The sequence below is a fragment of the Bombus impatiens genome, unplaced genomic scaffold (assembly GCF_000188095.3).
Source record: "Bombus impatiens unplaced genomic scaffold, BIMP_2.2 scf_0219, whole genome shotgun sequence".
Lineage (NCBI taxonomy): Eukaryota > Metazoa > Arthropoda > Insecta > Hymenoptera > Apidae > Bombus > Bombus impatiens.
Genome location: NT_176638.1, coordinates 610574 through 631557, shown reverse-complemented (window position 1 = coordinate 631557; position 20984 = coordinate 610574). Strand labels below are relative to the sequence as shown.

Below are 20984 nucleotides of genomic sequence, written 5' to 3'. Positions count from 1 at the left end.
CGTTGGAGAGCCGGAGCCGATACCGTCGGAGCTCCTCTATAGCAAAAACTTCATCAATAACGCTGAGAATCTCGTAAGCTAGTCACTTTTCTCGTATCGTAATTCGACGCAGCCACCGCTGTTCGAATCCACTGAAATTAAATTTATGTATCGTAGATATTACTGAACAAGCTGAAGCAAGTGATCGATGAGAAGGAGGAAATAGTAGAGCAAGAAAAGACACTGGACGACGTACAAATGATGCTTCAAACGGTACTGGAAGCGAGGGCGAAAGACGATATGAGGGTTCCACCGGGTGATTACTCTGTCGAGGAGATACCAACACCGAATCCCCCGCATAAACAGGTGCAACGTTCCGGCAAGCGTACCTCGATAAGCTGTGAGTATCATTTAGTGAGAAACGTCCTCGAATTCATATCCCATAAAAGAACGATATATAAGTATAATTCGGCTGCATTTCTTGTCCCTCGACGATCGTAATTTCGTTTCGAATTAGTAGCCGCCTACTGGTGCACGCATGCAGCAGATAAAAAAAGATACGCGAAAACGCGATTTCAGGAGGTAAAGAACAGATGATCTCGTGCCCCGCTAGATTCGCTGGGATTTCTAAACGAGGGCAGGTACTAGCCGCGTTATTTCGAATCCCGTCTTACGAACTTTGGAAGATACTCAGAGTTGATCACGCGCGTTCTCCTGTCTGTTCTTCCTCCGTTATTAAGTGCGGAATACTCTGTAAATAAGTACGTGCCCCGCTTGTCGACAAGATATCCTTCCCACACCGAGAAATCCTCCGTTTCTCTACATATTCTATATTCTCCGCTATCAATCCTTTGTCCAATACGAGATAATCGAGTAAACGAAGTCTTTATCCCTTGTATTCGTGATCTGACGGATTCGTTCGATAATGCAAAGCGTCGTGTTGGTTCCCATTCGATGCGTAGGACCGAGGATTTCGTAGAACTAGCAAGAAACGATGAGCGAGAGATCGGCGAACCTATCCATTGTGCCAATTGACTTTTGATTCAAACGATGTCACGAGCGACGTTTCTGCCGTTGAAAAACAAATCAACGATCGACGATCGATCCTCGAGGTCCACTCAATTAATATTCGATACCAGACAAATTTCGTCCACCTCGAATGCAATCGTATCACGCTTTCCTGTCCCTTGCTTTTTCTCTTCTTAACGAACGGAGTGCTTCTCAAAAGGACGAATGCTAACTAGAGATCTTTCATTGTGTTGTTTAGATATGACCTTGTGTCACTTCAAGATCTGCAACATGGGACGCAAGCGACAGTTACACAAGTAAACGATAAACGGATCGTTTGCTGATGACGGCCATATCGAGATTGGTCGAGCCTCTTGCGTGGTGCACCCTCTGACTCGAACACGATACGAAACCCGCGTGCAAACGAGAAGAAACTGGACCAGAGGTCGCACTCGGATCTCCGAACAGTGCTCGCGACGCAGCGGTTAAATACCAGGAAAGGCGACGATCCATCATCGATCGGTCGATACGTTCTTTCTAAATTTTTCACCGGAATTTCCAACTCGATCGACCGGCTGCCATCCAACAATCGCAAAACAATCGCGACTCTGATTCTATGACTTCGACTCCGACATCGATTCCAACTCTCATTGAACGTTTTTCATGCAATTTATCTACGACACCTTGCAGCCATTCAAACGCTTTCGAACCGCTTAAACGGCTTTGCACGCGACGAATCAATTCCAATCCGAATCGCTTTGAGAGAAACGAGAGGCAAAGAAAAGTACAAACAAAAGAAAAAGGGAAACGGAAATGAAACGAAAGGGAAGTATCGTATCCTCGTGTACAGTTTGCGAGATGTACATCATGTTCCGCTCTCGTGCCGAGAGATAACAAGGAAGAAATAATTATTTCGCGATCGAATTTCTGTCGCACGATCGTGTAACTTCCTGAGTAAAAAAGCAATTTCAATGCTTGAGTTTTTCAAATATACCTAAATATGCATTCAAAAATTGTAAGTGGTCTTATAGAACGAAAAGTGAACGGTTACTATTTTGTCAAAATGGATACGAGTTCTCGCGGGAGATCGAACGTCGAACGAGTATCGGACTGTTCTGTTTGCACCGCGACGACCTCTTCGAGCTACTTGTTCGAGAGGAATGATTGATAGACAAAAGTGTTCGTCCCGACTGGCTCGGGCGAATTCCTCGTCCCTTCCTCCCCCATCACTGAAAACACATCGTGGATGCAACGATGACAGCAAAACACGATCGGATGCACGCGTTTCGCTCGTAATATTCAGCAGTATCATCTCATTCGACCGAGGACACTGCATTCGCGGCTGAATAATTATTTTGTCCCGTTTAATTGAACGAGAACGCAATAAAATTAGGTATCTCGACGAAGCTTAGTGGCTAATTACCACTTCGGACGACTCGCTAATCTCTCCGAAAAAGAAACTATAGTCTGTAAAAAGTTGCTCCTAGACGATATACCCGGGTATAGAATTAGCAGACAGACAGTTGGACGGACGGACGGACGGATGGACAAACACAGAGGAAGAGAAGAGAAGAAAGGAAGAATGAAATTTTTGGAGAGTGGAGTGTCCTCGACGAGCCATCGATAGAAATCGAAATGGCGAATAGGTATTTATTCGTTAGGTTTAAGTGAGAAGGGTGCAAAGGCCGAGGCTCCAATATTCTCGAAACTGTCTTCTTTAAGGAAAACAAACAAAAAGAAAGAAAATAATGAAATCAATAGTAAGAAAGAAGAAAAATTACTATCACACGACGTGTACAACTATAAAGAATATGGTTCTTCGACTTAGTGATCTACAATTTGTTACGGTACTTGTTTCATTATAATATGTAAGTTCAAGCTACGACATACTCACAGAAATAGAATGTAAACGTTGCTTGCTATTCGCTAATTATGATTTACGACTCTTTTCCTAATCGCACGCCTCTTGGCAAACTGTATATCCTTTACTATCCTAGAACCGTTAAAAACAATTGATACGTTTAGTAGAAAGTAACAAAAGGAAAATATGTATATACAAGGAGGAACATGAGAAATGAACGACTACGAGATCTCAGGAAAATAACAGAGACAGAAAAAGAGAGGCCGCCTGCACCCTTCGTTAAATTATTTATAATCGTTTCGTAAAAAGAAACGTACCAAGTTTATATGTAATCTTTTTATGCGCTACTTTTTATTTATTTAGCACCGGTGAATTCGTTACTTTTTTAGTAGCTCGTGATCCTGAAAATGCATTGTCGTTTACTTCAAAATGTTTTGTACATGACTAGAATACTATCGATCGTTTTCTACAAATTTTATTTTTATTATTTATAATTTAAATACATTCTACGTGCAGTTATATTAAAACTGTCATAAATCGTCTATTTGTTAAATTACATTGCTCTTACACGAACACATTGCTGTAATTAGAACGTTTAGAAATATTTCGTCTCCAAGATAAACCGAATTTAGCAATGATTTCGTTGTATATCTTGCACCACTTTCAAAACGCGATCAAATAATAACTTTGCATTATTACGGTCTCTAATAACAATGTAATACAACGATAGCAACAATAAAATGTGTGGTCGTACGAGCATGTACATTCGTAAATTTATTGTTTCTCTTGTATGGAATTAATCGAGGCTTCTCGATACTTTGAAATAAATCTCGTGAAAACAAATATTTCTCTCTTCGTAATCATACAGGTAGTGGGCGGCTCTCTTTTTTAACCATCTATCCATGGAGAATATACACACGGTTACGATTATTACATGATATCAAATCGACATTTTAAACTCTCGTATTTAAGGTATTGAACGAACCCAGCGCCATACCGTACAAAGTATGTACACGTGCTTGGTCACGTGAGATAACAAACGCTACGTAGTTAAGTTTCGTTACATTATAGCGTATACTACGACAGCCGATAATTCATTTATATGATTGTAAATATTGTACCAGCGATAAATTCACGATAAAAAGATAATAGTTGAATTTCAAATACATACACTCGACATAACCTCAAATCACTTTAATCTCTATCTAGTTAAGTTCTAAATGAAACTCCTACCAGCAGTTGTAGCTCCTTCGAGTACTTCCAATTTGTTGTATTCACTCACGGCATGATAAATAATTAATAAATCGTAAAATCATACAAATGTCACAACCATTTTGATCAGACTACGTTTTATCTAGTTTTATTATTCCTGTAATTTTACTAAACGCTCTTTGCAAGGCATGATCGCCCCCTAGCGTTTAAACGTGCGTACATCTATGATTTTACGTGATGTTTCCGTCGGTACCATCTTTGACTCTGTTTAATTTAAATCAAACAAAATATGTATGTACATACTACCAGAAAGAAAATATACATACATACATTTAATATAAATTAGATATTATAAATAATCAAGCGTTGAAAGAATTAAAGAAGGATTTTTATTCGCATAAAAAGTGGAAGTTTACAGTTCAATTTTACAAAATAGACATTCACAATTATATCGCATATTGCATATTGTATATGCATTCTATTGATATTTATACAGATATTTTTTATATCATCTCCTTTTTTGCTTGTGTTTTTCTGATTTTTCATACCTTTCGACAGATCGATTTTTGGTGCGCTTCTTTTTATAACTCGAATGTCCGTCTTTATGTTTCTCATATCTTAAATCCTCGTTACTAGAGCCAGAATTCCCCCTATCCCATCTTTTTTTCTCACCGTCAGATTTCTTTTTTTGTTTGTGCTCTCTATAACTTTCCCTTTTGCTTCTGTCTCGGCTCCTATCTCTGCTTTTATCTCTACTTCTTCTTTTGCTTTCTTTCCTCCGTCTAGAGTCGTATTCGTATCTTTCGCGCGAACTATCACGATGTCTTTGTACCTTATACTTTTCCTTCTCTATATATTTATCCCTGTTATAGGAGTATACCTTGGCTTTATTGGCGTCCTTTATACGCTCATATTTTCTGTGTTCTATTTCTTTGCTCCTAGGTTCATCTCTCTGCTTATGCTTCGAAATGACTTTTTCTAGATTCTCATTTCCAACCTCATCAGCTTCATCGTCAAAATATTGTACGCCTTTACCCTTGCCTTTCCATCTCATTTTGGCTACCGATTGCGAAAAATCAACGTGTATACGACGATCGTCGATCAATACATTGTCCATTTTAAAATACGCTTCTTCGCAACTTTTACGATCAGCGAATTCGATGAACGCATATTGCAATGAATCTCCAGTTTGCCGATCTCTAATAACTTCACAACTGAAAAAAGCAAAGAGAAAAACAATTTGATCAATATACCAAATGTAATAGGTGTCTATCAGCAAGATTGCTAAACCATTCATACCCAATAATTTTTCCAAATCTACTGAAAATAATTTCGAGATCGTCATCGGTTGTAACAGGATTTAGTTTACAGACAAACAGGACATTTTCAGGTGGAGCCATTTCCGCATCTGGAATATCACCCACAATTTCCAATATTGTCGCTCTTGCTTTAGCTTCCTTCTCTTTTTGCATTTCCGTGATCTCCTCAGCTGTCATACCAGCTGTATCATCTATCACTTCGTCAGCTCCAATCCTATCGCTCTACAAATATATTTATTTACTATGACAAAGAAAATCTTGCAAATTTTAAAAACATGAAGCAAAAAGATATTATACCATTAAAACTTCTTTGGAGGGTGGTGGACTTCGATCAGGTATGATAAAACCTTTTGGATCTTCGAAAGGGTCTTCCAAAATAACGGTGTGAGAGATACGTATATCCTGGTAAGGTCTGTGATCCCCGTCACATATAGTTTCATTGAACTTGAGAATAATTTCTAGTCCTTCTGTAATTTCACCAAATACGCAATGTTCTCCATCCAATGATTGAAGTTCGGGTGCAAGAGTAACAAAAAACTGAGATCCAAGCATGTTGCTGCCACAATTAACCATAGACAATAAACCACTTCTATCGTGCTTTATTTTTGGCATCTGCTCTGCTTCATAATATCTTGCTTTTTCACCTAACACTATTCCATAGACACTTTCTCCACCTTTCCCAGTACTGGTGGGATCTCCGGTTTGAGCAATAAAATTGCTTTGAACAGAATGGAATAAGTTCCAGTTGTAATATTTTAATTTGCATAATTTCAAAAAATTTCGACATGCTGCAAAATATTATATATTAATAAATACTGTTGTCAACAACCAAATTTCTTTCACTGAAAATTCCAATACATAATAACAAGAAAACATAACCTCTATTTTTGTTTTACACTTACTTTGTGGACGTTCTTCAGTATATAAATCAACAGTAAAATCTCCTATAGTAGTTTCTACTACAACCGCCATGCTTTCACGGTTTCCTTATTTAGAGGCTAATTTCATTTCTGCTTATTATATTCATAGCATCTCAATATCTCATAATATTCTTACATACATCTTCATACGACATCAGACGATATACCTATATATAAATGACGCTCATAACAGAACATACGGATTCATCCTGTGGCCAGTGACATCTACATATGTAGTATTGAACTAAATATGTATATGTAATTATATACATATGATTTATAATGCTTCCTCTTAAACTACAAATATGTATGCATTTTTCAAACATATTCCACATAATGGGGAAGAGAAATCATAACTCTTTTTTTAATTCTTTATATCAATTATGACATATATATATATACACACGCATATATATATACATGTAAATAAGGAATGAAATACAAATTATATACAATACAATTTCACGATTAACAAATATTTTTATCTCCTTTTTTCTAGTAACATTGACCGTGAACGAACGAGTTTGTGTTTATAGGCATCGGGTACGAGAGCATTTAAGGCCACATGTGTTATTGCTGCGGTGAAACCCCAAACACGGTGTTTCCCTCCTAAATAAACCGGTAAAGTGTAGTTTTCACGGAACTGAGTAAACCGACACACTGAAAGATCGCAGAGATTTTTTAAGCTGAGAAAAAAAGCTTCTTCTACTTCGTTTACATTAATTTGAAGCTTTTCTGGATCAACTTCACCGATATAGCCGAAAACTGGCAACACCATGACGTTCTTTTTATCAATCATGTTACCGGAGACCCAAACGTCGATTTTCTCCCTTGGAATTTTAAGTTCTTCCCATGTTTCACGTAATGCAGTTTCTTCCAGACTACGATCCTCTTTGTCGTGCATTCCACCAGGAAATGAGACTTGTCCACGATTCGAAGATAATTTGGTTGATCTTAAGGTATATAAGAAACCAAGTTCTCCTTTGTGCATGCATAATGGCACTAAAACAGCGGCCTGAGGAATCGCATTACCATCTACCTGTGGTACTCTACTGGCCTTGAACTTCTCGATAAAAGATTTCCGATTTTTCTCACTAAGCACAACTTCTGGTTTCAAATATTCCAGCCTGATCGCATTTAAGCCTTGTTGGGTTTCCGTCGACTTTTTTGTAAAGAAGAAACATTTTTTTAGTGCGATATTACGATAATCAATGGTATCGAAGCGCGGACATTTTAGTCGTTTTCGTACATTACATGCTAAAAGAGGCTGATTAAACATATCTCGAAAATGTTAATAATTCAACAGCAGTGACATTTCTTTTCGAATGCTAAAAATAAAGCCAAAGAAACGAATACAAAATTTCGTATATTCAATGTTAATACATTTTGCTTTCGTCACCATTATTTGAAAATAAATGAACCAATATTCGTGAAAGAAGCGCCATCTGGTATACAAAGAATGAAGCAAGGGAATATATGACAACAACTTTCACATGAAAAAAAATACTTACAAAACAACGCTGTAAACAGCGTAAAGAAAAGGAATAGAGTTTCATTGATGCAAGTTATATCCCAGAAATACTTTCTACGTTACGTATGATGAGAGATCAGAAATTGTGAGAAAGAAATACGGTCTACCTAAAACGTAGCTAGCCTTGATGCTCAATTTATCAAGAATCTCTTGCAATATGCCTACCATTACGATGATTTTATGCACAGCTACTAGATGTCCGATCAATCGGATTTAAACGATCTCTTTTTTAAATATGGTAATCAATGTACCGATCATATGTAATGTTAGTCTCCTAACTCGTGTTTATATCATCTTATCTTATTTTTGTACAGTTTGTTATTATTACGTATTCTGTTTTAAACATTTCATACACTTACTAATCGAAGGATGTCTTCTGTAATAATTATTAAACAGATTTTTAATCGCTTGCAAAACCCATCATTCCTAGGTATTTAATGGCAATTAAAATATTTACTGAATCATGCGTATATATGTGTTTTTTACTCGTCATTTAATTCTCATTAAATTTCTTAAAATCACAAAAAACAGGAAGAATCTAAATATTACCTTTCACAATTGATATGATATTATGTATTACGAAAGACCGATGCAAAGAATGATGCTGAACGTCCGGTTGCTGTCCAAATTAACGTTTCCCTGAATATATGTACATACATGGCTAAGGAATAATCTATTATTTGTCACGAAATGCACATATTCTGGATTCGAAAATCTCGAAGATGTTCTTTCACAGTATATTGCAATATAGGTTCTAATTCAATTTTTAGTGGTTAGTTTACCAATTATTGCCAATTTTCAAAATGTAAAATCAATTTATCATATATTATTCCAATCATGTTAATATGAAAATTTGATTTTTAGGCTTCAACTTTCACAACACATTGCGAATGCATTGTGCATGTTAATTTATTATTTAACCGTGACCTAGATCACAACGTACAAACAATGTGTAAACTGAATCTTGAAAGCATTTCTCGTTTCTACGAAAATTCTAATGTTCTTACGTTTCGAGATTTTTATCTTGTTGCGACGAATAAATCCATAGTAACTATTGAAAGAGTCTTTGCCCCAAGGCTAGAATACATTCGAATTGATTTAGGTGGTAATACGTCGAAATACGAGCAAGTAATGTATTATAAATCGATTTATGAGGAATGGTAAACTTCTAGAAACCAATTCCGATATCTCATTTCAGCTCTACAACAATTACGCAACAAATAGATGTGTCATAATATTACATATGTATATTGATATAAAATTTAATTAAAGTACGAACGATGATAGCAGATAGTAATAATGGTAATAACAAGTGCTACAATGTTTTTCAACTTGTTAATTTTGTATATTTGTATAGAAAAAAAGTGAAGATCAATCGATTTTAATGTTTATTTACGTAAACTAGTTGTTAGCCGGAATTAATTTGTATTAATTTGTACATAATAATTATGAATATCACTGATAATTTGTAGTAAAATTAGATAACGTACATTCAGGTATTAAGCATTTTATACTATATAGAATTTGAGGAACTGACATTTACAGATTAACGATTATATGTAGTTATTAATCAGAGGTCACTTAATTATGATCTTTATTCGTGACTATAGTTATGACCTTTCTCTATCAATAAGTTCAGGGATCAAAAAATAAATCGCTTAGTTTTCTATATTTCGTATGATTTTGCAGTTTAAGAATACGTATCGTATTTCGAGTAAACATTCCTGAGAAATTGAAGCGCGAGCCGAACAACACCGAGAATAGCCGAACGGCCCTGGATCATTCGATGCGTTTAGGATTGTGATTACCAATGTCGCCATCATGCTGCGTCTTTGCGTGCTGCGTGCCACTGATAGAGCGCAGTTCTAGTCGCGTCGTTCGTTCAGCGAAACGTGATCGTCCGCCGCCTATGTATCTTTGTAGACTGTTTCCGACAGCAACATAAAATGTACCAATATGAATAATACAGGCAATAAGCAATCGTAACAAAACTACGTGTTGACGTTAAAATACAGTTTAAAGTAATCGTTCGATATCGACTGTGTTCGTAAGCGAGTTATGTATTGGTTTTACGTGTTTTACCGAGGCCACCGTCGAACTTTGACAGACGCTAGCATGTCACGTCTAAACGTGATAATCTTTGTGCTAGGTGCTTGGAATCTTATTAACGCAGTAAGTTAATTAATCACAAAATTACGACGTTACGAATATCGTACAAATAATTCATCGTCTATACCACACCCTGGTGTCGTAAAACAACTTGCATTCGTGACGTCATCTCGGCCTATCCTCGTGAAAATTTACCGTTGATATCGTCGCCGCGGCTGTTGCATTTGTCCAAAGAAGTCCATTAAATTTAATTATGCCTTTGCCTTATCCATTAAGGGGACATTAACTGATGTCACTTGATCTTTATTTGCCGTGACGAGATCAATGCAGATCTTTTTAACTGCTCTTATTAAAATTAATGTTTCTGTTTAAAAGAATTCACAAAATTTTCTTTCGAGATTAACGTCATACTTTTTGTTTACATAAATTTTTTACAAAATATTTGTATGTTTCGAAAAAAGTTATTTAAGACCTCAAATTGTATAAATATATTTTCTGATAAAAAATAATTTCTCGAAAAATGAATCATGAGTTGAAACGAGGTAATAGTTTATTTTTGTTATCATTTGTTACAATAAAAGATATGATAAGTAAATAAGAAATAATAATTTGTAAATGCAGGAGAGTAGATAAACAGATACTTTATTTCTTTAACAATGTAATGTAATTAGGATGATTAATGTATAACATATAATAACTTTATACTTAATGTTAGTCCTATCTCTTATCAAATGATTGCACTATGAAAGAATTTCAATGTCTTTATGCATGATCTCATATTGCTTTCATGGCAGTGATTCATTACTTGTTAATATTGTATAGTTAACGGAATAATTTAAATTCAATAAAAATTAGATTGAATTGAAAAATTTAAGTAATTTAAATTGATATGTTTTTGATTAATATTTTTGTTTTAACCATCAAGAAATTAGAAATACATTTTGAAGCAATATTTAAAATGTATTTTAAAATGTATTTTGTTAAAAGGAAAGTTGTTTAATATTTGTCAATAGGTATCTGCAACACAAGATGGTCAGTGTATTTGGTATGGAGAATGTTACACAGACATATATATGCACAAAAAGAATTGCCCTTATACAGGACCACCTAAGTTATTGGATAATGAAGGTCAAAAACTATTGGCTAAAAATTGTCCTCATTTAATGATTGATTCTGGAAATGGGATTAATACCTGCTGCGATACAAATCAGTTAAAAACAATGGATCAAAATATTAAGCTGGCATCTAATTTTTTAAACAGATGTCCTAGCTGTTTGGATAATTTAGTAAAGCATTTCTGTGAATTTACTTGTAGCCCAGTACAAAGCAAGTTTATCAACGTTACAGAAATACAAACAGAGAAAAGTAATTTGATTATTTAGCAATGTTTCCGTAAATATAAAGTCACTGTAACATGCATTAAATAATAATATATAATTTTTTTTTAGATGTAAAATATGTCAATGGCATAGATATATATATAACAAATAAGTATTTGGAAGGTACATTTAATTCTTGTAACAAAGTATCAGTACCTAGCACTGGACAATTAGCAATGGATTTAATGTGTGGCATATGGGGAGCTAGTAGATGTACCACATTAAAATGGTTCCATTATATGGGTGATGCAGCAAACAATCAATATGTACCATTTCAAATTACATATAAAAATACTGATGAACCTGTAGGTTCATTTATTCCTGTAGACCCTAAAATTACTCCTTGTAATAAAGCATTAAATGTAAGTATTTGTAAGAGTTAATTAGCTATAAATAAATTGAGCTTAATTGGTTTTCATATTATATCTATATGATATATGATGTATACTATACATATACATATTAATTAAATTATGGAGTTAGTATAAATCAAGCTACAAACATGAACATTTTTTAAAGAATTTCTAATTTGACCTTTTCTCTGAATTAATGAAATTTATTGAATATGTCCTATATGTGTAGAAAAATACTCCAGCATGCAGTTGTGTAGACTGCGAAGCCAGTTGCCCAGTACCACCATCACCACCTCCCTTACCAACACCTTTCACCATTTTTGGCTATGATGGCTATGCTGTAATGATGATCATTACTTTTGTGTGTGGTTCAGCTCTTTTCATCTTATCCATTGTATGCTTCAATAATAGAAAACAAATTGGTAAGGAACTTCATTTATTGTTTAAAGATATTTATTCAGAAAAAAACACCTCATTCTTTTCATATTTGTGAAGGAAATTGGTAAATTTATTGTATTATGGAAATTGCAGTGTGAAATGCATCTTTTATCCCTCAAACTCTGTACTATATTTTATTCAATAATAGTTTACACAGTACTGTTTTTACCTTGCATTAGTGACTAATTTTGTATGTAACTGTCACTTACATTGTTTTAAAGAGAACAAGTACACTTCAGTTCAAATTATCTTAATATTTAATCCATATCATTGACCTTTCTTCCTTAATACAGGATTATTTTTATTGCTGTGTTTCTTCTGTATTATCTTATTCTTTGGTTGTGGTTTAAGAATTTATTTTATAAATTTTGCACTATGCTTGGTTTCATAAACATTTGTTTTTTATTTTTTCCCTTGATTAATAATTTATAATTGTGGAGGAGCATATATATATGACAATTGAAACAATATTAAAAATAACATCAAAACATTTTGACAGTCATTATTTCATTAACAGATGCTTATATTACAATGAACAGTAGATATAAAAATATCAACTATTTTTATTATTAATTTCTCATGACAAATATGGTATCATGAATAAATAAGATAATTGTATGAAATTGAAAAGATTTGATTTAGAATCATCAGTTGTATGTATGGTGTGCGTATATGTATAGTTGCACGAGGTGAGGAAGTAGGAAGGCAGGTGGGTAGACGCCTAGCCGCAGGGTTACACCACCCAGGAGATGGTGCTCGTATTGCTCTTGCCGCAGACCAAGAAGACAGCCCACTTCAATCTAAACGTTCCAGTACGTTCCTATCAAGTGTATCTTCAATATGTGGACTTGTGCTTGATTCTTAATTTCTTTTTCATTACTGTATATCGTTCTGTTGTTATGGTATTATGCTTGGTTATCATCCTCGTCATTTGTGCTTCGTCATTTTCCTGAGTAAAGAACTTTCCCTTTATTTCTTACTTATGTATTGTTACTGTGTATTGTCATCATTAAAGTATTTCCAAATTTCTCCATATTAATGTTTCTCAAAATGTATGCAGTATGTTGTGGGAACATATTCTAAAATTAGTGAACAGAATAAGTAAATCAGTTTATTAAATACTTGTTATATCACTGTTGTAAACATTGCATAACATTTCGATTCAAAGCATATATGGTATTTACTAGGAACTTTTATACTTCCATAATTAATATTCATTTTATTAACATACGGAATAAGTTAAATTTAAAATGTTTTTATATTTTTGCATTTATTTAATTTTATATTTTACACTTTTAATGTTCTACATTCTTTAATAGAAATATTCAAAACATTATGGTTGCCTGCAATATATTTGATATCTAAAATTTTAAGTTGCTGAATTGAACCAATTATTGTTGTTTGTTCTTTTCTATTTTTATATTAATTATTTCTACTTTATATTGTTTTGGTACAAAATTTATATGTTATTTCAACATTTTTGTTACAACATTTTTATTCTGTACAACTGAATGAATAGTTTGCTTAATGTATCTGTTTACAGCACACTATTTACAATTTATTTCACTTACTGCAGCACTTTCTGGACATATACATTACAATATGCTCTTTTCCGTAACACAAAAACTTTTATAGGTGTGATATCTGCAGATGATTTGCCGAGCGGATTCGACGATGAAGAACAATCAACATTCATTGAAAAATTAGGTGCAGGCACCGACAAACTGTTAGCAGAATTCTTTTGTTGGTGGGGTACAGGTATGTGATCATTTCATTACATAATGTTACAAAAGTATTATATTTCAATAACGGTCAGAAGTATTCAATTTCTTTCTTTAGCATGCGCGTCACGACCGTGGTTTGTCCTTTTCGTTGGTTTCTTATTTATCATTAGTTTGGGACATGGAATAAAATATATACATGTTACCACTGATCCAGTTGAATTATGGGCTGCTCCACAATCTCGATCACGAATTGAAAAAGAATATTTCGATCAACGTTTTGAACCATTCTATAGAACTGAACAAATAATTATAACATCAATTGGTTTGCCGAACGTAAGTTTTGATCATTGGTAGAATAAAATTATTTTTTAGCAATATATAGAAGACGTACAGCTATATCAATTATTTTTAGATTGTACATAATACATCTAATGGTCCAGTTATCTTTGGTCCTGTATTTAATGATACCTTCCTCAAAACTGTTTACAAATTACAAGAAGAAATAAAGAAGATAACAACTCCAAATAATTTTACTTTAGCAAACATATGTTTTGCTCCATTAACCAGTCCGTTTACGGGACCGCCAACAGTATCACAATGTGTCATTCAAAGTATTTGGGGATATTGGCAAGACAGTGTAGAAGCTTTTGATTACACTACTGTAGATGATGATAATTTTACAGTAAATTATTTAGATCACTTCAGAGTTTGTTCGCAGTAAGCTAATTTGATTATAGAGCATCATACTAGTATTAAGATATATATCTCTTTGCTAACAATTTTTTATTATATTTTATATTCAGAAATTCATATAATCCTGAATGTCTGGCACCTTATGGTGGTCCTGTGGAACCAGCAATTGCAGTTGGGGGATTTTTATTACCAGGTCAAGATCTCCAGAATCCTTCATATGAGAAAGCCACAGCAGTAATTTTATCTATACTAGTAAATAATTATCATAATAAATCCAAGTTACATCCAGCAATGGAATGGGAAATGAGGTGACTAAATCACATAGAGTGAAAAAGAGTATTTAAGAGTTTGTTCTTCATTATTTAAGTAAGTGATATTGTAATTTCAGTTACGTCAAATTTATGAAAAATTGGATAGCGACAAAGAAACCAGCATTTATGGATATTGCTTTTACCTCAGAACGTTCAATAGAGGATGAGTTGAATCGTGAATCTCAATCAGATGTTTTAACTATTCTTGTCTCATATATTATTATGTTTGCATATATTGCGATTTCTCTTGGGCAGATAAAAAATTGCAGTCGACTTTTGGTAAAAATAACAAAAGAAAATAGTTCAAAATCAGATATGGTATCACATATTTATTTTATCGACATATATCTAACATTTACTTCTTTATCTTTAGATCGATTCTAAAATTACTCTTGGCCTTGGTGGTGTACTTTTGGTATTGGCCTCTGTTGTTTGTTCTGTTGGTTTATTTGGTTTTGTTGGCATTCCGGCTACGCTCATTATTATTGAAGTCATACCATTCCTTGTTCTGGCTGTTGGAGTAGACAATATTTTCATACTTGTCCAAACACATCAAAGGGAAAGCCGTCGTCCTAATGAATCAATACCTGAACATATCGGTCGTATTCTCGGTCAAGTGGGACCAAGCATGTTACTTACCAGTGTGTCAGAAAGTTGTTGTTTCTTCCTTGGTAAATATTGAAAAGATTCACACGTATTAAGTATGAATTAAGGAACGTCGAGTATAATATGCTGAGAATATTATGTTTCTTTAGGTGGATTATCTGATATGCCTGCCGTTAAAGCTTTTGCTCTATATGCCGGTATGGCATTATTGGTAGATTTTGTGCTACAAGTAACCTGTTTTGTTAGTTTATTAGCACTAGATACTGTTCGTCAAGCAGTATGTATTAATAAAATTGAACAGTACATATCCTATAACAAAAGTTTAGTATAATTGATATTTTTATATATTTTTTAGAACAATAAACTTGATGTATGTTGTTTTATTCGTGGATCGAAGAAAGACGACGGGGAGGAAGTAGTAAACGGAATTTTGTATAAACTTTTCAAAGTTGTGTATGTTCCACTATTGTTGAAAAAATGGGTGCGTGCATTTGTTATGATAGTATTTTTTGGATGGATTTGTTCAAGCATTGCGGTTGTTCCGCACATTGAAATTGGTCTAGATCAAGAACTTTCTATGCCTGAAGATAGTTTTGTCTTGAAATATTTCAAAGTAAGTAATATAATATTTATACCAATGAAAAACACAGATACTTAAGAAATGGTTATAACATTTTTTTCTTTCCTTTTCAAGTTTTTAAATAGTTACTTATCTATTGGACCACCAATGTACTTTGTTGTAAAAGAAGGATTAAATTATTCTAACAAAGATATACAGAATCTTGTATGTGGCGGTCAATATTGTAATAACGATTCGGTATCGACTCAAATATTTATAGCATCAAAACAATCAAATAGGTAATTGTTACATTTATTATATAAATTATATTGTATCGAATCATAAAACAGACTTATTAATATAACTGCTTATTTAGGACATACATAGCAAAACCTGCATCATCATGGCTAGATGATTATATCGACTGGTCTCAATTGTCGATGTGTTGCAAATATTTTGTTTCAAATGATTCTTTCTGTCCGCATACAGGTATACAATTGAATTTTCTTGTAATATATCACAATATTGGAAAGAAAACGAAAATATATATTTTATATTTTCAGGATCTAGTAAATATTGCTCTTCGTGTAATATCACCACAAATAATATTGGAAGACCTATACCAACAGACTTTGAACGATATGTATCATTTTTCTTGCAAGATAATCCTGATGAAATGTGCGCTAAAGCAGGTCATGCTGCTTATGGTCATGGTGTTAACTATGTTACTGAGCTTGAAACAGGCCTGTCGAAAGTCGGGGCGTCCTATTTTATGACTTACCATACTATATTAAAAACATCCGCCGATTATTACGAATCGATGAGAGCTGCAAGAGCTATATCAGCAAATATAACAGAGACGATTAATAACTATTTAAAAAGTATCGGTGACAGTTCAACTGTTGAGGTGTTTCCGTACAGCATATTTTATGTTTTTTACGAGCAGTACTTAACAATGTGGCCGGACACGTTATATAGTATAGGGATATCCTTAATTGCTATCTTCGTGGTAACTTTCCTTTTGATGGGTTTGGACATATTTTCCTCTGTTATTGTTGTAATTACCATTATGATGATTGTCGTTAATATTGGTGGTTTAATGTATTGGTGGCACATAACATTAAATGCAGTATCCCTCGTTAATCTTGTTATGGTAAGCATATCGAGTTTCAGATTTTAAACATAGAATGTCATTAGGAAAGTAAACAATGTACTTCTGCAGGCTGTTGGAATTGCCGTTGAATTTTGCAGTCATTTGGTACACTCCTTCTCAGTATCAGTAAAAACAACACGTGTTGAAAGGGTTGCTGATGCATTGACGAATATGGGAAGTTCAATTTTTAGCGGTATCACTCTTACAAAGTTTGGTGGAATTATAGTACTCGGTTTTGCTAGAAGTCAAATCTTTAAGGTAGGTCTTGATAATTACGTTTATATCCGTTGTCCTTATATATATTATTCCTGTTTTATAATAAAACCAAAGTTATTGTTGAAAAAATCTTCAGGTATTCTACTTCAGAATGTACCTGGGTATTGTGTTGTTTGGGGCTGCACATGGTCTAATATTCCTGCCAGTATTATTAAGTTACATTGGTAAGATTCATTTATTAGTTATGGTTTTATTACCATATTCTCGCATTAAAATCAAATTTCCATATAAATCAAATGAAATTCCTTAAAACACCAGTGCCACTTAACATAGTAAAAAATAAGTTTAATTTTCATATCCCTAGACATTAGGAAGTACAATCGACATACAAGAAGGTTGTGCTCTGCAGACAAAGTATATGGTCCCTTACATCTTTTTGCTTCACTATTAACATTTGTACATACTTGTTTTTGTTCGCATGCCAACTTAGACATTTGTCTTTAAGTATTGGCGACCTTCTAGTAATTTCTATTCGAAAGAACTAAAAAAAAAGTACAGTAACAACTTAAGAGAGCTTTGGTCATGGCTTCTGGTGGTTCTAGGCACACCAATGAACAGAGAAAAGTTAGCAAATCACAAGAGAGCAATGCAAGGAAATCTGGACAACGTACAGGAGACTTCCTTGAATCATCGCGTAAGCAAACTCAATTCTCCTCCCACACCCACCACAAGCACACCTACGTTCAGAGTGCTTGAATATGAAAGATAGGTACGCAGGATACACATATATTTACACTTCCTTTCTGTATCATTACAATATTTCTATCTTTGTTCGACTTGATATTCAACACAGCTTTATGCAACACCCGGCTTTATTTCAAAATTAGTCTACATCTGTTTTTATAAAAACAGTATTTAGTTATGGTTACGTCAAACTAGTATTGTAAATATTTCTGACATATCGAATGGTATTTGGTGCACTTACTTAACAGATACTCGAAAGTGCAAATACTATAAACTTCTTTCTGAGATTTCTTTATTACGACGCAATCTGTGTATGTCGATGAGTGTGGGATGGGATATATATACCTATCGATTTCTACGAAAGTATACTGCTTTGTTAACGTAATTTTCCTTTCATTGTTTCAATAACTATAAATTAGTTGCAAAACTCCTCTTTTCTATTTCATGCGTTTCATAAATGCTCTTGTGGTATAATTGCCATTGCGTGTATTATAAAATCAAGTACATATCACAAATGCTATTGGTAATCTGATTTAATTACATAAATATAATTGGTGATGGAAATAGTTGTTAGCTTTTTGATCGTGTTAAGTTATTTTGCAACGTTAAGTTAAAAGAGGGATATGGAAAGATGGAAAGATGTATTGCCACTGGTGAATAGATCTCATGTCTTCCTCCTTTTCAAACATATCATTATTTTTGTTCTCTTTTTCTATTAAATATTATTTGTATTATAATTTATTTGTTTAACATGCTTTTAGTCAGCTACGATATATAATGGATATCGAAGTAAAGACTCAAGTTATGTCTATTTTTTATTATTATTTGCAGGCGTGATGTCGCGCCGAGGGCGTAGAAAAGCCCATGAATGTGCCAGCAGGGCTAGAAACGAATCTAGGAGTCAAGTGTGTGGGCCTGACTCTCCTTTACTCCAAAATGACAACAATCAGTACCCAACCACTTCCTACGCCAGTGTGAACTCCATAGAGCAGTTACATCAAGTGACTTTTTAGCATTAATCATTATCCGAATTAACTCATAAAACGACTTTTATACTTAGAGAGACTGAACATAATCTGTTTGTATAATACAAAATTATTTTTACTATATATGTATGATCAACAATTTTTTCCTTTTTTAAAGTTCAGTAGATTTGCGTCTGAATGGTGATCGAGAATCTTGTAATCGATGCGAACTATGAAGTTCACGTCTGGTATATTTCATAACTAGGAAGAAAAATTTCGTATCTTGTTGTTACTATTAACATAATAAGATTGCGTTATATTTAAGATATTTAATTATAAAAGAACGTCTCATAATTTTACATCATTCTATTTCTAAAGCTTTAAGATTTATGGGTATAATATCTGAAATGGTGCAATTGATCAAATCAATTGGAAGTGTCAAGAAATATTGTAATATGATTTTAATTAATATTAATTTTATGTTTTCCGGTATTTTTTCAGTGGAAATGCGTAAATCTGTGTTGCTTGGCAAATGGTAAATGTACCTGCATTTTTATCATGCTTTATCTCTATTTGTGCATTTTGTCATTGCGAGGTAATATTGGTTTCCGATATAGGTGTCGTATAATGCAGGTTTCGAATAAACCAATTCGACGGTAAGATTTGTATATCATATCGAAAGGTTTAAGAAAACAGCGTATTCCTTTTAATGTCTTTTCGAATACTTTGCATAATATGACTCGAAATTTCATCTAAAAATATTAACCGTCCATAATTGAGGTGAAATATCGAATATGTACAAATTTGAATTTCGTATTGTATAAATCTTTAGAGAATTATATATACATATATGTAAGCCGTAATTCTCAACGTAAGTAGAATTTAGGTTAACAGCTTAAAATTTGTGCGGCATCCATATCGGAGTACATTTTACCCTGATTTTCTTTCCATGATATATGTATAAGCGATAGTACTCGTTGTTTCTTATATATGGTTGATATTAGTAACAGTTTCCAGAAATATGTTTTTAGTTCAAACCAAGCATCAGGAAACTATTTCGTATTCCCTTTATTTTTTTTTTTATAACCGATAGATATTTTAGGCAAAGTTTTTTATTTGATTTTGTTTTGTCTGCAATCTTATTGAATATGGGTAATATTAAACAAGTCACAGCAAATATCTAAGTACTGAAAGGAAAAGGCAATGACAAATTATTATTTTTTACTATGCAGTAGTCACTTGGTTTTAGTAGGTTTCGTTCTTACAATTTGCCTAATTAATTCTAGGTAATTAAGACATTCGATAAATGAAAAAAACAGGTAGTTAGCCTTATTACTAGAAGTTAAATGATATAGTCGTATTAGTGCTTAATTTCTTTTGCGTGCTTCATCGGTGTAAAGTGTCTCCTAAGAGTTGTATGTTTCTGCTCAATATCTGTAACAAATTTAAGCAGTATTGTTTTTTCATATGAGAAGTTGAACATAGAAAAATGTTCGGATAGCTTGATTGCATCGAAACGATATCAATGTCCTTTGTAAATGTGGATATTTCCTGTTGCGAGTTGAACTCGAACATGTTTTCTAAATTATTTGTATACGAATAACAATTTTTATACTGACAACAAAAGAATACGTAATGCAATGTTGCAAAAAATCTCGTTAGTTAAATAATAGATGATTCGTTGGCGATTGTTACGATATTATGCTATGTATATACACAGGTAAAATGATATTCTTTCATATAAATCTATGTTTGTAAATCCGGTTGAGTATTCCTTACACATCAAATTAGTATTCAAGCGGTTAAAGGCATGTCCTACATATATACATGGTTAACAAAAAAGAAGTACTATGACTGTTAAATAAAAGGTGCCATAATTTGGCAACAAGTACGTAAAATTATAC

At 33.5% G+C, this 20984-nt stretch overlaps 5 protein-coding genes across 12 annotated transcripts in view; 2 read left to right on the top strand and 3 right to left on the bottom strand.

Moving 5' to 3' along the window:
* The window catches only part of LOC100742591, a 13810-nt gene extending 10119 nt beyond the window's left edge, over positions 1–3691 (top strand). Inside the window, exons 3-5 of the mRNA XM_012383709.3 lie at positions 1–73; positions 157–379; positions 1247–3691. The exon at positions 1–73 is cut by the window's left edge and continues 15 nt beyond it. Of these exons, the coding sequence (XP_012239132.1) occupies positions 1–73; positions 157–379; positions 1247–1308 (358 nt within the window). The 3' untranslated portion in view covers positions 1309–3691. The remainder of the gene's footprint in view (positions 74–156; positions 380–1246) is intronic.
* The window catches only part of LOC100748641 (DNA ligase 3), a 28853-nt gene extending 24620 nt beyond the window's left edge, over positions 1–4233 (bottom strand). For 2 of the 3 annotated variants that reach the window (XM_033319899.1, XM_024366492.2), the window contains exon 1: positions 4082–4220. The gene's annotated coding sequence lies outside the window, so the exon portion shown is untranslated. Of the gene's footprint in view, positions 1–4081 lie in introns of all 3 variants that reach the window. The other variant, XM_033319900.1, reaches the window with a different exon arrangement.
* A 193-nt stretch (positions 4234–4426) lies between these two features.
* Positions 4427–6524, bottom strand: LOC100748523 (peptidyl-prolyl cis-trans isomerase sig-7). Its single transcript, XM_003488178.4, has 4 exons — positions 6282–6524; positions 5677–6167; positions 5360–5601; positions 4427–5274 (listed from the first exon to the last, which is right to left on the bottom strand). Exons 1-4 carry the CDS (start codon positions 6349–6351, stop codon positions 4569–4571), a joined length of 1509 nt encoding a protein of 502 aa, XP_003488226.3. The 5' UTR covers positions 6352–6524; the 3' UTR covers positions 4427–4568.
* Positions 6525–6636: 112 nt separating this feature from the next.
* Positions 6637–8033, bottom strand: LOC100748404 (nucleoside diphosphate-linked moiety X motif 8). Its single transcript, XM_003488177.4, has 2 exons — positions 7811–8033; positions 6637–7461 (listed from the first exon to the last, which is right to left on the bottom strand). The coding sequence occupies exons 1-2, from the start codon at positions 7853–7855 to the stop codon at positions 6781–6783; spliced, it is 726 nt and encodes a 241-aa protein (XP_003488225.1). The 5' UTR covers positions 7856–8033; the 3' UTR covers positions 6637–6780.
* A 1606-nt stretch (positions 8034–9639) lies between these two features.
* LOC100748286 (NPC intracellular cholesterol transporter 1) lies at positions 9640–20981 on the top strand. 6 transcript variants are annotated; one of them, XM_012383677.3, is made up of 20 exons: positions 9640–10002; positions 10953–11304; positions 11388–11680; positions 11901–12093; positions 12790–12921; positions 13745–13867; positions 13949–14166; positions 14246–14550; positions 14637–14834; positions 14915–15116; positions 15211–15508; positions 15593–15720; positions 15799–16056; positions 16138–16301; positions 16379–16491; positions 16566–17155; positions 17225–17413; positions 17508–17595; positions 17974–18065; positions 18947–20981. In XM_012383677.3, the coding sequence occupies exons 1-20, from the start codon at positions 9889–9891 to the stop codon at positions 18950–18952; spliced, it is 4056 nt and encodes a 1351-aa protein (XP_012239100.1). In that variant the 5' UTR covers positions 9640–9888; the 3' UTR covers positions 18953–20981. The 6 variants fall into 6 exon arrangements, with proteins under 6 accessions (XP_012239100.1, XP_003488224.1, XP_012239099.1 ...); XM_003488176.4 differs by having other exon boundaries at positions 17974–18140; XM_012383676.3 differs by lacking the exon at positions 17974–18065 and having other exon boundaries at positions 13760–13867.
* Positions 20982–20984: the final 3 nt, after the last annotated feature.